We start from the raw sequence: 16,450 nt of genomic DNA on the forward strand, positions 1-16,450 counted from the left end.
CAAAATTAAAGGTGGTAATTTGGGTTAGTTTGTATAAACCAAAATAACTTTTTAAAATTGGGTTTAAGAGTTTATAAAATTTTCTATATTTAGTGCAAATACTTGAATTCCTTTTTCTTATTATGTCAAATATAACTTAATCAGATAGTCATATAAGAAAAATACTTAGGTAAATTATATGTATCATGCTATTTATAATCTATCTAATAAAAATATGACATTTAGATGTTATTAAATCTAAATTAATTATAATATTAATGAGAGTACAAAAAAGTAAAAAATTAAATATACATTTTGTTATAAAAATAAAATTAATTTAAAAATATCACATAAGATTTTATTTAGATTACTTGATACATTTTAATTAGACAGACCACAAATGACGTGGTGCATTCGGTCTACCTAAGTATTTCTCAGTCAGAAAAAAAACCATAATTATTATGATCATTTTTGTAAATATGTAGAAAAATATTTTTTTATTTGAAATAAATACTCATATTATTAATTTTTAATAGCATGAAAATAATAAAAGTGCAAGATTTTATAATAAACATTACCTATACCCCTTCCATTTTAAAGTATTTATACAAATATTTAAAATACAATTAATATATAAAAATATATTGATATTGACTGCATTACTAAATTTACTTTCACATTTAGAAATATTAGTATTATTTTAAAATTATTGGAATAAATAGTAAGTGTGTAATATAAAAACATTATAAATATTGTTTTAAATTAAAAATATTTTTTTAAAAAAATTACTCCATCTATATCAAATTATAAAACACTTTTGGGGTAATTTGGCATTTCAAGATATGAGATATTTTTTTAATAAAAATATGGTTTTATTAATAATGTTTTTTTAATATTATCATTCCCATCATGTTCTCTCTCTTTTTAACATTTTTTATAAATAAAGTATTAAATAAAAAGTATTTTTTAAAATTTTATATTTTTATCTTAAAAAATAAGATTGTAAAATGTATTCAAAGAGTTTTATTTGTCTAATATGCATAAATTTTTTTAAAAAAATATCTTATAAATTAAATTGAGATAAAATAGTAATACATCTTGGGTTATAATAGCATTTCAACAATTTTTATATTTTTATCTAATTACTAATTAGATCTAAACATTACTAGAGATCATAAGTTATTTTTAAACATTACTCCTTTTGTCTTAAATGATATGATGCTTTTGAAGAAATTGTCGTCCTAAAATATAAGATACTTTAAGATTAATGTGTCATTAAATAGGTTGATTTTAATATTTTTCTTTCTTCTCTCTATTTAATACTAATTAGGTATAGATTTAAAGATATTAAATGAAGAGTATTTTTAAAAATTTATATTTTTATTTTAAAAAAAATAATATTGTTAGATACTCCCTCCACCCATATATATAAGATATTTTTTAAAAGCTTATTTTATTCATAAATATAAGAAGTGGCAATAATTTTTTTTGAGTAATTAAAATTTTTTTCCTTCTCTTAAAAAATAAAATAGATCATTAAATATATATATTCTCTACGGCCATTATAATATTAACAATGATATTATTAAGGATAAAATTAAAAAATTATTATATTTTTATGTGAGTTTAACAAAATAATAAACTTTATTAATATATAAAATTTAATTAAAAATATTTTATATATAGAGATAAAGGGAGTATATTTAATAATATTTATTAATATATAAAATTGTATTTAAAAATGTTTTAAAATTTAAGATGGAATGAGTATTAGAGTTAATGAGATGCAATTCTCTAGAAAAACGTTTTCTATATTTACATGTGTTGGAACTTGTGATCTCTTGTTTCGACAATCAAAGTCTGTTTCACTATGATCAACGCTTTATAAATCATCAGTCGTGTTTCGATACTGGGCGGAGGCATACACGGGAACTTGATCACCAAACTTGATCCATCGACAGTAGCAGCCATTCGGAGGGAGGGCATCAGGACAACGTCAACGTGCGCCATTGTTCTTCCGCGTGTTATGACGGCCTTCCACTTGCAAAGCCCACGAGGTGCTCGAGCTCTCCTTGTCCCAGCTCAATTATGAACCCTCCATTATAATCGCCCCCTTCCCACGCCACCCCACATTATGAACCACAAGACAAAACCAAGCTAAGCCAAACCAAACTAGACTAAACAACCTCTCCACCGCCACAGCCCCTTGGGCCTTTAGGTAATTTCACTCACCCTTTATCTTTTCTTTTTTTTTTTTCTGTCTTTTCCTTCTTTTCCTCTCTTTTTTCCTTTTCTGGTAAGTTGTATCCAAGTTGGTCTTGGTCTCACCTCGCTTCTTTCAAGTTTGAGCCAACCAGATTGGTCTGTTGTTTTGTCGTCTTGGAAAGTCGGAAACTTTGAACGCTCCACTTTCAAACTGCTCTTCCCGAGGGCAGCCACCACTCTAGTTCAATGAATCAATCCTATCCTCAACCCAGATTACACGAGACACTGCTATATACTGGCGTCGCGGTGAAGAACAACTCCGATACTGTTTAGGGCGTTAATACGTAGAGGTACACAAGCATACGACCCTCCCTCCCGTTTTTAAACATCTCCGAAAATCTTAATGGTAGTGTGTAAATCGGAGGGTGTTGGGAAAGCTGGGATTCGGATAAGCCGCCTGCCACGACGGTTTCTTCTTCCGTTTAATGGTAGTGTGTGAATCGTGGAATTCGTTTTAAGTTTCTGTGTGGCGAGTGGGTTTTCTGTCAAAATCATAATTAGGTGAATCTGATTCGGGGGACTTTATTTGTGTTAGGGTTTTCATGTAATGCAAGCAAGCAAAACCCATGTGCCCCGTGCCTGATTTCTGCGGTAAAGTTTGACATAAAAAAAGGTCCGAGTTTTGGGATTGTGTTCCTTATATTTTCGGGTACGGTTGTAGAGATCTAAATCTAGTAGTTCAAGAAGTAGAGCTTTTTTCTTCTTTCACTTTTGTTATTCGAGGGATTGAAGCTTGGTTTTGTCGCGTTTGTCTTTGCTCAATTCATAGAAGCATCAAGAAACGGAGTGTGAAGACAAAAGTCCCATCTTGTTCCTGGTCATAAGCTTTTTATTGGTGATTCTCAAAAATGGCGAATCGGTGGTGGGCAGGTAACGTGTCAATGAGACCAAAAGATCCCTTGTCTTCTCCATCGCTTCATCTGAGAAATCCAGAGGATAACCATGGCGAGATGAACCGGTTCGGTGCTGTGCGAGAGCAAGACTTCCTGGAAAACACTAACAACACCACTCCGACCAATAGCAGCAACAGCAACACTAACGCCAACACAAACACTACCTCACAGAGCCAGAACGCTGACGACGGCGACAGCCGAGATAACGGCCGCGAAGCTGATGATCAGAACCCGGGCGGCCACGACGGCACTGAGCCGGGCAGCAGCGGTCGCCGGCCCCGGGGCCGCCCTCCTGGGTCAAAAAACAAGCCAAAGCCACCGGTGGTGGTAACCAAGGAGAGTCCTAACGCCCTCCGCAGCCACGTGTTGGAAATATCCAGCGGCACCGACGTTGCTGAGAGCCTCTCCACCTTCGCTAACCGGAGACATCGTGGGGTCTCGGTGCTCAGCGGAAGTGGCATTGTGACCAATGTCACTCTCCGGCAGCCAGCAGCACCAGGTGGGATTATCACACTACACGGAAGATTCGAGATTCTGTCTCTGTCCGGGGCGTTTTTGCCGGCCCCTTCACCACCTGGGGCCACCGGGCTGACAGTGTATCTAGCCGGCGGACAAGGGCAGGTTGTTGGTGGTGCTGTGGTGGGTTCACTGGTAGCATCAGGTCCTGTATTGGTGATTGCAGCTACATTCGCTAATGCCACGTATGAAAGATTGCCACTTGAGGATGAGCCATCTGGGGAAGAAGTTGAAGTGAAAACCCAGCAACAGTCAGGAGTAAATTCAGGAACTTCTGGGCCTCCTGCAGCAACTCAAGCTATGAACGAACAAGTATCGATGCCTATGTTCAATAATTTGCCTCCTAATTTGCTGCCAAACAATGATCAAATGCAACATGACGTGTTCTGGGGTACCCCTGCTCGCCACCCTCCTTCTTACTGAGATTATTGAAGAAAACGAAAAGCGTAACCGAGAGAGATCTTTGGTCTTATCTTACTGATGACTTTTGCTAGCAAGGTGAGGAAGTTTTTGTTTATTTGTTTATTGTTAATTGTTATGTTTGAGAGTCTTGAAAGATGATGTTTTGTATAGAGACCTCGTGTTCTAGTTGTATTGCTTTCTCTTCCTTCTGATCTACTACCAGTTTAATATTTTGTTGGTTATTTAATTAATGTATGATTGAGTTGGGAAGGTGTGAAATGATCCAGAAATGGGATTGAAGCTATGCCGGGGCATTTATTGAAGGTAAGTTACTTGAGTTGTTGAATCTGCTTGCTTTTGCTTCTGTTAGTCTTACTAAAATCTACTCCTCTGTCATTGAATTCCTACTAAAATTTATTATTTAGTTGAAATTACATAAAATTATTTAAAAATATCATTACATCCTTTATATTCAGGGATGGAATAAATTTTTAGAAAACTCTCGGGAGGGAGTATGCTATAGTAGAGTTGTTGGAAAGTCGCAATGTTGGTGGGAAGATGAGCGACCGGGTTTGTGCTTTTATTAATATGGTTGATTTGGATGGCGTGTGAAAGGTTGTGTAGATTGTGTCCAGCTTTAGAGTTGTTAAGAACTTGATTCTGAAAATATACTGTTTTGCTTTAGAACACTTTCTTATTTATCTAAGGAACTTTAATGTAATGGGCCAATGAGAGCGCACCTAATTGTGGACTTGCCCATTGCATCTAAAAGTAAAAGAAAACCATTGCACTCTTAATTTTATTTTAGGTGGAAGTAGTTCTCTACTTCTCTTTGAGAATTACTTTAAACAAAAAACGATGATACTACTTTATAGTTCTTAGATTTTTCTCTCATTATCAATTTATTCTTTAAATTTTGATTCAATGTATCTTAATGCTTGTGTTTTATTAAGTTTAAATAATTATAACAATTGAGTTGTAATGAGTGTTAAAAAATTTATAAAAATTGAGTTGATCGAGTGAAAAAAGCTTTAAGGACTATGTTTTTTTGAGTTGAAGTTTAAAGAATGAAAGTTCACATATTAAAAATGTATTTTAAGAGGGGGGTGAGGGAGATTGGGATTACTTGGGGTGTCTTTGGAAAAGGAATTTGAAAATTTTGTGTAGTGATCAATGTTTTTTTTAAAAAAAAAACAAAATTGTGTATTAATCATTACTCGTCTGTTTTTATATGTTAAATAATTTTTCCCCCAAAAATGAGCATTTAACCTTTAAATGTTACTTCCTCCAGCCTCGCCTATAATGTACATTTTAAAATGTCTATTTGATTTCATTTATAAGTTTCTTCAGGTAATATTTAAAAGAATTTTTAAAATTATCTTTTATGGAAAAAAAGGTAATATAACATCATTTTTTAAATTTGATATATAAGGATATTTTAAAAATTTTGCATACTTTTATTTTTTTTATTTTTTATATTGATATTGATGATATTAGTAAAAATAATTTATAAAAAAAATTAGAAGAATAATATTTTATTCATAAGTTTTTTATTTCATTTTATTTTTTTTATTCCTTTTCACTATAGCATGGGGCATTTTTTTGGTCCTGTTCTGGCTATATTTTGTTCATAACACATGGTGAGTTGTTTGGAGTATAAAATAAAGTTACACTAAATTTATAAATGGTATAACTTATTAAAATTTTACGTTATATGATGTTTATGATTTAAACAGTATTAACGTGTGTGCAAGTTCCAAAATATTAAAGTACAATAAGAGTACATCCATGTCACTCGCTCTGAATTTACACTTTTAAATCTCTATAAATTATTTTTACTAACTTTATTAATATTAATATAAAAATGATAATAAATAAGAGTATGTAGAATTTAAAATACATCTCTATATAATAAATTTAAAAAATAATATTATATTATTTTTTTTAATAAAGGGTAATTTTAAAAATATTTTTTAATTATTATTTAAAAAAACTGTATTATAATTTATAAATGAAATTAAATTAATTTTTTAAAATGTAATTTATAAATGAAATTGAAAAGAGTATATTTAAAAAAAAAAGAGAGAAAGGAAGGGGAAAAAAAAAAAAAGGTTTGTATAATATTGGAGTCATATCTACTTTAGTAATTTAAAGAGCCAGATTCTGTAAGTGTACTGTGACTCAGTTGTGTCCCTTGTGTATCATCCTGACCGACAAATGAAGACATGAATCCATGTATGAACGTACTTGGCTTCTAGTACTTTTGTCTCCTTCAGTGGGCCACTCAGATACCAACAATATCTTGGGTTTCATTACTATAGATTCAGTGCATTATTTCTTTTCGTTTTTGTTTTTTTGGGCCAGATGTGTTATTTCTTATCTGAGTTATAATTAGGAGAATGGCATGTGATATGTTCCGACGAGATCATTCATAATGTTTTATTTTGGCCAAGAACTTTTTATACTTATCTTAAAAAGGATGCTTGTTTACATAATATAGCATAGTTATAAATCTCAAAACAAAAAATAGTTGCAAATAAATACACACGCACTACCATGGGTTCGTGAATCGACAGCTTCTTCAAGTAGCCCAGATTAGTTGGGAAGTGCTGATTTCGCAGTCCATATATGTCTTGTTCTTTTGATTCAATATTTATAATCATCGCTGCCTTAACATATATTTTAAATTCATCTAAAATCTACAAATTAATTAATAAAGCATGAGATGAGTCACACTATTCTAGTCCAGTTTTGGTTCATTTTGCCTGCCTAATTTATCACTTAGTCCTGCCAAACCTAATCTAATTAATTGGGTTGGGCAAGTTCTTCAAGTTGGGTTATGAACTGTCATTGGTTCTGAGTTGAGAACGGGATTTGATAACTTCCCAAACAAAATATTTTGACAGCGGTTTAGTCAAAACATGATTTTGACTAGGACCAACAGATCTCTAAACACATCTAATAGTGATGATTAGATATAAACCCTACAAAGTCATAATTTTTTTTCTTTCGCTGAGCCAACCTTTGTGAGTTATGCGTCATATTAATAATTTTACATACTAATAACTCATCTAACAGATTTTAGTGAGTATGGACCTTATACCAGTTTGTATGGTTTAGGTTGTTTGACTATTTTCTTTTAAATATAAATTCTTCATCCCCAAAAATTTGCGGTGCCTTCCACAGTTCCACTAGAAAGATATATAAATTTAAACTTAAACACTTTAGGAGAAATAAACATGTTAAAATCAAATCCAAAGACTTTACACATATAAGAATTGACGTTGCAGTGCCACTTGAAGAATCCAAATAGACGAGGCTATCCACCGCGACCACTTGTGAACATCACGCGTAGATTCTTTATCAATGTTTTAAGGGTGTCGACAAATAATATGTTGCAATTAATTAAAACTTGGGTAGTAGTTTGAGAAGTTAACAGTGTCGAGCTTATTAATTGGGACCCCGATAGTCAATCCGACCAATTACCAAACAAAGCTAATTTGTTCTCGTAAAAAAAACACGAGACTCCTATACTCTCTTGTTCCCAATTCATGTGACACTTGTAAAGGAAATTTGTCTTTCCAGAATATAATATACTTGGATAACAAAAAGATTTTATTAATTTTTTAATATTAATTTTTTCATATATTTTTAATTTTTAATATTCTCTCATAATTAAAATATTTCATGAAAGGTATTTATAAAAGTTTATATTTTTTATTTTGAAAATGTAAAATATATTTAATAAATTTTATCAATATGTATAATTTTATTTAAAAATGTCTTCTGGATGGGATGGAAGTAGCACTATGTATCATAATACGAACCCAATTAACACTAACTAATTGGCATATAAAGACGTCTGTCCTTATCCTCAGGGTCTTGTGACACAATCCTTAGAAGGCCTTCACTGAAGTGTGCAACATAATAATATTGATCAAAATTTGATTCATAACATCACATATTTAAATCTCACTGTTAATATAAGCAAAGATGTTCATGGGATGAGATGGGGTTGGGATATTCTTGTCCCATTTTCTATCCCAAAAAATTATAGGGATTAAATTTTTGTCTCAGTTATGTTTTATCTCGTTTCAAAAGTCATCTCATCTTATTAAGAATTAGGACCAAATGAGGACATCCCAACAGAGCAAACAACATAGGAGAAAGCCCTAAATAACATTTAGTAAAATATTAAAATACATAATTTGTTAAATTTAAAACCAAAACAATTGAATTACATAAATTACAATGATTTAAAATTAATTTTTGAGTGATATTAATCACAACTAAAGGTACACAATTTAAATTTAAATATATATGAGACATAATATATCATGATAACAATTAGAAGTGACTTTCAGGCTTCAAGAGCAAAAGCAATAAACAAGTCAGACATAACATCAAATTATTATTATTATTTAGTTTCAATGTTTAAATATCTCAACTAAAATTGTTAAATAGATAAATATAAAAATAAATTGTATTGACATAATTAATACATTGTAAAACAATATATCACTGGGCCGAGAAAGACTATACTGATATGATCAGGTTGAACTAGATCAGTCAAAATGGATGTAAGATTGAACACCCATAGATGTAAGGATTTTTTTTATAAGTAATTTGTAAATATATTTATGAGTGTTCTTTGAACTCACAAACACATACTTTTGCTGACCTATCAAGACTTAATTTACTTAAATTTTATTTTACGAAATAAAACAAGCGTCCAATGTCATTCAATTTTTAACTTAGGAGGGAGTTTTTGAACTCGCTTCAAAAATTGGGGGCACCCACTGTCAGAATGATTTTTTTTCACTTTTTGTTGTTGTTGTTAACATAGTCTCAATTAATTTGTCACGTATTCTTACATCCCTCTGGTTATATCTTTAAAATTGTTAAAAAATTGTAATTTTTTAATTTTGTAGTTCTTTATCATTAATAACTATAATAAATTAGTAAAGCAATTGTGTTATGCACAGGTTATACATGGCAAATTTTTTAAAATACGTGACATCCATCACTTATAACCAAATTTTGCATGAAAAAAAATCTTTTATGAAATAATAGTATGTAACAGCACATCTTCCGCATTATCTTATAAGTAGTGGGATTGTTTAGTTAATTTATGTGAATATAATAATTTTTAATTTTTAAATAATTAGTGTTTATTTTCTTAACATGCTTTCATCCTTCAATTTTTAAGGCTAGCACTAAAAGTTATAAAATTATCGTAAAAAGGTGCCAATAAAATTCTGATCAACAAAAGAAATAATGCAGGCATAACCACAACAAATTAACCCTATTTGAAACCTAAAACAATGCTCTAAATTGCATTGACTATTTTTTAAAAAAGAATCCAGTCAAAAGTATCCAAATATAACTTTTAATACGCATGCAGTATGGATATTTTCACTTGATCTGCATGTCATACCATGCGAGAGACCAAAAATGGTGGTCAATACATGAATTTATAAAGAACACCGGCAGCATTTATGTGTACAAAATAACTTGCATTATAACAATAGAAACTATCAACAAAAATAACTGAGAAAATCCCTAATTAAACAAAAGAACAAAAATACCCATCAAAACACAATACCCCAAAATGAACATAAGAGAGACATTTTATTGGAACATGACATAAATAGGATACATTGTATCTTCATACATGTTCATTTATCTATCTTTACATGCTTTACCGTATTCAATATGAGATCATCATCACTGCTATCCACATCAACAACTATATCCTATTTCGACTTACAATATTCAATGTTTGAAAAACACATTCTCACATTTTGAAAGCTAGATGTTATTTGAATACTTTAAAGTTGTGCAAAGTGACTGTTCAAAAACACATACAAAAGCAATGAGGATGTGAATTTGCTAACGCAGTCTGCTGAAATTTTCTAAAAACACATTCATAACATTTTGCCATGTTAACTTTTTTGTCCTTGCATTTTACTTTTACATGAATTTTTTTTTTGTATTTTTCTTTCTTTTTTTCCTGGTTCAGCGAATGCTTTGTGTATTTTTGTCCTTTCTTCTTTTTACTTTTTTTCTTTTTACATTAATTTCTTCCAATTTATTGATAAATTTAGAATTAATAAAATTAATTAAATAATTTATTAATAATTACTGTATTAAATATTTTGTTATTCATTTATAATTTATTCCTAACATTTAATGGAATCTATTATTAATTAATACTTTTTCTATTTCAATTTATAAAACACTTTTTTATGCAAAACTACACATATCAAATAAGTTTATTAAATTCAATTTATAATTTTAATTCTTTATATATATCATTTTAATTTAATATGAAATATTTGTATAATAAAAATTATAAATCATGAAAATCAATATCCTTTTAGGTAATTTTATATGTAAAAGCACTTTTTTATTATATAATTTAAATAAATTTTAGTTTACTAAATTGAATTTTGGAAAACATATCTAAAAATAAATTTTGTTATCACAATTAATTTTTACTAAACTAACTTTTATCAAATCAACTTTCAATGAATTGATTTTTTTGTCAATTGAAAAGAAAAGTAAGCCTATTTAAATAGGATTACTAGTGAAGTTTTAAAGTCTTAAATGAGCTTTAGGCCTATTAAAGCATACTTTTAAGCCTTAATTAGGTTTTAAATAGATTTAACCTTAAAAATAACAACATAACCTAATTAAAATATAATAACAATATTGAAATCAATACATAAGTTTTACTAGATTGAAAAACTAAAAAAATCAATTTGAATAAATAAAAACTAAGTAAGATGCTTTGATTAAATAAGAGGTAAAATCAAGGATTTAATTGACAACATAAAAGGAATTGATATTGAGATTTAAATTCATAACAATATCTTAACTTAAGCATGGTAGTTTGAATTAGAGTTGAAAATATGAGGCTAGGCTCGATGGGTCACCAATGTAAACCTATTTTTCAAAGTTTAGGCTTGAAAATCGAGAAATTTCAATATAACTAGCTTCTAAGCTTAGCTCTTTGAAGCTTGTAAAAAGTTGTTTGGACTCAGTGAGCTTATTTGTATTGAAGTCCAAATAAACATTTGTTAATTTCAAATGATAAGTAGTATCATATCACACTAAGCCATGGCTTTTAATTATATATAGCAAAAAAAAAATAATAAACCAAGCTTCTAACCACTCGAGTTTTGTCAATAACTTATTTGAAATTAACAATAGTCAATTTGAGCTTTAACAAGTTAAAAAAATATATAGGATGTGCATAATTATATGTGTTATTTTTTATCAACAAGTATCCATTCGAGTTTTAACAATAAGTCATTCTAAATTAACAACAATCTATTCAAGCTTTAAAAAGATAGAAAAATATATAAGATAAGCTCAATTGTATAAGTTAGTTTTTCATCAATAAGTATTCATTTAGACTTTAACAATCTCATTTTAAATTAACAATAATTCATTCAAATTTTAAAAAGTTAGAAAATGGATAAGATGGGTTTGATTGTACAAACGTTAATCGTTCATCAATAAGTATATGTTTAGATTTTTATAATAATTCATTTGAAATTAATAACAATTTATTCAGGTTTTAATAAATTAGAAAAACTAATAGGATATGTTTAATTCTACATATGACTCTTTCATCAACAAGCATCTATTTAAGTTTTAATAATAACCTATCTATAATTAATAACAATACATTCAGACTTTTAACAAGTAAATGTATGAAATTTTAAAGCTCTCAGTTTGTAATTGTTTGTATTAAATTAACAAGTAACATTAATAAAATAAGAAGTGTTGTTCGAGAATTAACAATAGACCATTATGTTATAATATGAAAATGGTTAGAAATTTAGTTTACTATTTATATTTTTTTTGTCATATATAATTAAAGAGCTATTAGGTGGTTAAAAGGTCATAGGATCAAACTCTTCCTTAACCACCTAAACCAATTATTCTTACATAAAAATGTTATTGGCATTGGAGCTCCAGTGACCAGCCACCAATTGCAGGGGCTCAAAGACCTTACTACTAGTAAAGAGTCCAGTGATTAGCGTCGATGACAGTAGAGGTGACTTTTTTTTTACTTTAGGGGCAATTTGATCTTTTGATGTAATAAATTAATATCAGTCAAAAACTAAGGGACTATAATGCAATTTTAAAATCAATTAGTTTTTGACTAATATTAATTTGGTACAGTGGTCCTTGGCTATCATTTTCCCTTTTTTAATAGATACCACAAAGGCACAACCTATGATAAACAACCTAAAGTTCGTGAATAACAAATTTAAAATTTTAAAAGACATATTCACTAAGTAATTATTATTTATTGCCTTCCTATTTGCAATATCTGGGATATTGGCAAAATTGAAGCCAATAAAATGATGGACAGATGTTAAAAAAAATGATGGACAGAACCTATGTTAGAACACAACGTCATAATAGTTGAGTGCTTGTGAAGCTAATCTTGTACAAGTAGTCTATTGTCTGATATGATATAGAGCACTGGGAGATCCCTAATTATAAAATTTCATTAGCATTAAAAGGCTACAACCTATTTTTGAAATGCCTTACAAAAAGCTTTCAAATAACTATATAAATTTGATTGCTCTATAGATAAATTAACAAATAGGTTTAACGAATATTATATATGGAATGAAGTTGGTAATAATTTATGGAAATTGGAATGCAAAGGTCACAAAGACTGACTTCAAATTTTGGAAGACCAATTCAATCTCATTAGAGTCATTAGATCAATTTGTACTAAGCATTCTCTAACTAGAATCACCTAAACCATAGTAGGCCACTCCTTTTTCCTTGTGTGATGATGATACAAAATGCATGAATGTCAAGTGTAAAAGCCATAGATGGCATGAAAATTTTCCTTAAACATGTTGTAGATAGAAAACAAAAGAAAGAAAAAAAAGATGAATTAATTAGTAAACATTATCTAAGAAAACGATGAGCCTGACAAATAAATTGAAGAATACTCTACTTCAAAACAAATCTAAGAAGGTTACAAGAGTGAGTTAAATATGGAGCTTTGGAGGGTGATATTAGCCAACCCTAATAATTCATGATTGGTATAATATCAATTGAAAGGAAATATCAAGGTTTGATTTTGATAACCTCAAATAAAGAATAATCATGGATATCTCGTATAAAATCATATCCAATTAATATTTGATAATCTCACCTTGAGTAATTTAAAATGAAGTGGTTAAGTTTGGTACTCCTTTCGTTTAAAAATATAAGGCATTTTTAATCAAATTTTACCTTCCAATAGAGTATAGTAGTTAGTTACTTTCAAATTAACCCTATCTTTTCATATTTACTTCTATAAATATCTTATAATAAATATAAAGTTATTATCAATATGAGCACTTTTGAAAAAAGGCAATGATTACACTTCAAAAAATTAAAAATGATTTATATTTTTTAATATTCAATTCTTTAAAAAATACCTTATATTTTTGAATGGAAGTGCAGATATTTAAATTATCTTCTATTGTCAAACATTCTGCTGCACATATTTTATGTGTTTTATTGAAAATTCTAATTTATAGATTTTAACTAGCAAATAACTAGCTAAAAATTTTTGTTTAGTAAAGTGCTTAGGGTTATTAAAATACAAAAATTTTTAAAATTTTCAATCAATTGAATTTTAAATGAGATAAGTTGATTGCTTAATCTAATGAGGTAAATGAGAAAGAATACTATAAAATTGCAGAAATACAAAAAAATTATAAAATTGTTCCATAACTAAACATTACTTTAAATTTTAAATAGATAGATATGGTGAGAGGAAAATAAAATATATACAACAAGTAATAAATCCTTTATTTTATATATTTTATTTTATTTGTCAAACCGAACCTGTAAAAAGAAAAATTAATTTATTTTATATATAAAAAATGATAAATCATCCTGAACTTAACTTTAAATTTAAATATATACATATAAAAAGATTAAAGTATATATTTAGTTTTTTTAACTTTACATAATATTTTATTTTAGTTCATTAATTTTATAAAGTGTTTTTTTAATTTTTTAACCCCAACATTGTTAGTTTTATCTCAACAAATTTTTATATTAAAGTTTTAGATATTGACAAAATATTCTTAAATATTAACATATTAAGTTTAATTTTTTAAAATAACAATAATTGATACAAAAATAATTATTTAAAATTAATGGTGCTAGAATTAAATGACTGTAAAGATACTTTATAAAATTAAGATCAAATTAAAACTTTATATAAAGTTAGATAACTAAAAGTATATTTTAGCTCATATGAAAATAATAAATCATTTTGAACCTAATTTTGAACTTAAATCTAAAGCATAAAATCATAAGAAAAAGTATCTTAAAGTATAAAATTATAGCATTTTTAAAAATAGACACATGACATTCATACGTAACATTTTATTCTACTTTTATATATATAACTAGTGTATCACCTTTGTGTTGTATATTATGTTATTTTGTAAATCTTTTAAAGTTTCAGATGAAAAGAATCAGTATATATGGAATGGTTATATGAATAAAACAACTAAAAAAATCTCTACATGATCAATAAACTATACATAGTAATCCATAATGAAGAAAAAAGTATGGTGACAACATAATAGATAAATAACACATAAAGGATATGCATGCAACAAATTGCTATGATAAAGAAAGAAATTTAGACAAAAATGAGAAATAAAATAAAATAGAGTGTGGCATCTTAGGAAATAGGTAGTTGCCAAACATTAGTCAAATTATTAAAAATTTCCTCGTACATTATATTAGAAGTAACACTGTGGGTTTACAATCTACATTAAGAATTAATTACATCTTCAGCCTTTGCTTACTTCACGCTTGAGATTTAGCAAATTATAGTTGGTCATAAGTAAAAAAATGTCTTGGAAAGTATAGCCCCATACTAAGCAGGTTGTAATCCTAGCTTTTATTTATGTTCATGGCAAAGGACCATCAAATAGGAAACAATGTTCCTAAAAAAATGGCAATCGAGAGTCATGTGACATGTCAATTCATGAAATGTGGACATTAATCCTATTACTTAATCCTGAAATTATTTGTGCTTCTAAAATATATTTTCTTGTTTGAGTTACTATTAGACTCGTTCTAATACAAAGACCTAACAGGAGTTCAAACCTTAAACTTTAATGCATGATTTAAGAGGCTAGACATTGATATCAAAATTAGGAACTAAGTAGAATATAAGTCATCTATTGAATCAATATTTTCATCTTATTTACACACATTATCTAAGCTTTGATAGACACCATCCTCTCCAGGAGTCATGGATAACATATGTTTATTAACTTCAACCACTATAAACAATGTGAGTGCTAGTATGGCCCTATCTCTAAAATAAGATTGGTCACTAAGATGACCAATGAAATTTTGATACATAAATTCAATTATATATTATAGGTTCACTTGAGCACTAAAGTAAAATGTTATCTAAAATAGTGATCTTTGCCTTCTCATCGTTGTTCACTTCAATTATCTCACCCCTTTGAAAATAATGCAATACCCTATTGTCTCTAAGCTTTTGAAAACATGATAGCTTAAAATATAAGAGAGGAAACATCACTTATTAAGTATTTCTCGTTACCCTTATGATTTGCAGTCTTATATTATTCATTATTGAACACCGAGTTGATTAGAGGCAATAACTCAGACTAAATCTGATAGATCAATTTGAACATGTCAAAAATAAAATCTTAAAGCTTGGTTTTGAAGTTTAAAAAAATTTCTATACTTTGACCTTATTTGGATCGTCCAAAGTATAGAAATATATGATCAAATTATATTATTGTGTGAAACATGAAAAGTTGAAAGTAAATTGTATTTTAAATCTTACGTCATGGCCCCAGCCACGCCTTAGCACGGGAGGAAAATGGGGAACTAATGTGCCTTGTTAATATGACGGCACATGTACTTATGAGCCTTGATTATAACACACACACACACACACATATAAGCATAGATGATTGTTGTATAAGAATTCAAACTGCAACAAATAAACAAGCGGTGAAATTGAAAAATTAATAATTACTGTAACTTTATGTTATATTATTTCTTTTGTCTCGAGTTATAAGATAACTTGAGATGAGTTTATAAATAAAACACAATATAAACACTTTATAAATTAATTTTTTTGAAACAAAATTGTAAATTTTTAAAAATTGTTTGATACACTTAATCATCACATTATAATATTTTTTAAATTTTTTTTCTCTTAGACGATAATATTAAAAAGAATTTACTAATAAAATTTTATTCTTTTTATATTATTTTATATTTTGAGATAATAAAATTATTTTAAATTTTTTATAATTTAAGATGAAAGAAATATTAATTAAAAATAAAAAACTTCTAAAATT

At 28.3% G+C, this 16,450-nt stretch overlaps 1 protein-coding gene across 6 annotated transcripts; it reads left to right on the forward strand.

The window, feature by feature from the left end:
- Positions 1-2,289: 2,289 nt before the first annotated feature.
- On the forward strand, positions 2,290-4,285 carry LOC129303799 (AT-hook motif nuclear-localized protein 15-like). Of its 6 annotated transcripts, none has more exons than XM_054943324.1 (3): positions 2,290-2,672; positions 2,780-2,893; positions 3,014-4,285. In XM_054943324.1, the coding sequence occupies exon 3, from the start codon at positions 3,093-3,095 to the stop codon at positions 4,074-4,076; it is 984 nt and encodes a 327-aa protein (XP_054799299.1). In that variant the 5' UTR covers positions 2,290-2,672; positions 2,780-2,893; positions 3,014-3,092; the 3' UTR covers positions 4,077-4,285. The 6 variants fall into 6 exon arrangements, with proteins under 6 accessions (XP_054799299.1, XP_054799300.1, XP_054799297.1 ...); XM_054943325.1 differs by having other exon boundaries at positions 2,780-2,857; XM_054943322.1 differs by having other exon boundaries at positions 2,290-2,893.
- Positions 4,286-16,450: the final 12,165 nt, after the last annotated feature.

This window comes from Prosopis cineraria, unplaced genomic scaffold, assembly GCF_029017545.1.
Source record: "Prosopis cineraria cultivar Desert tree isolate PC_DT_omini unplaced genomic scaffold, ASM2901754v1 PC2, whole genome shotgun sequence".
Classification (NCBI taxonomy): Eukaryota; Viridiplantae; Streptophyta; class Magnoliopsida; order Fabales; family Fabaceae; genus Prosopis; species Prosopis cineraria.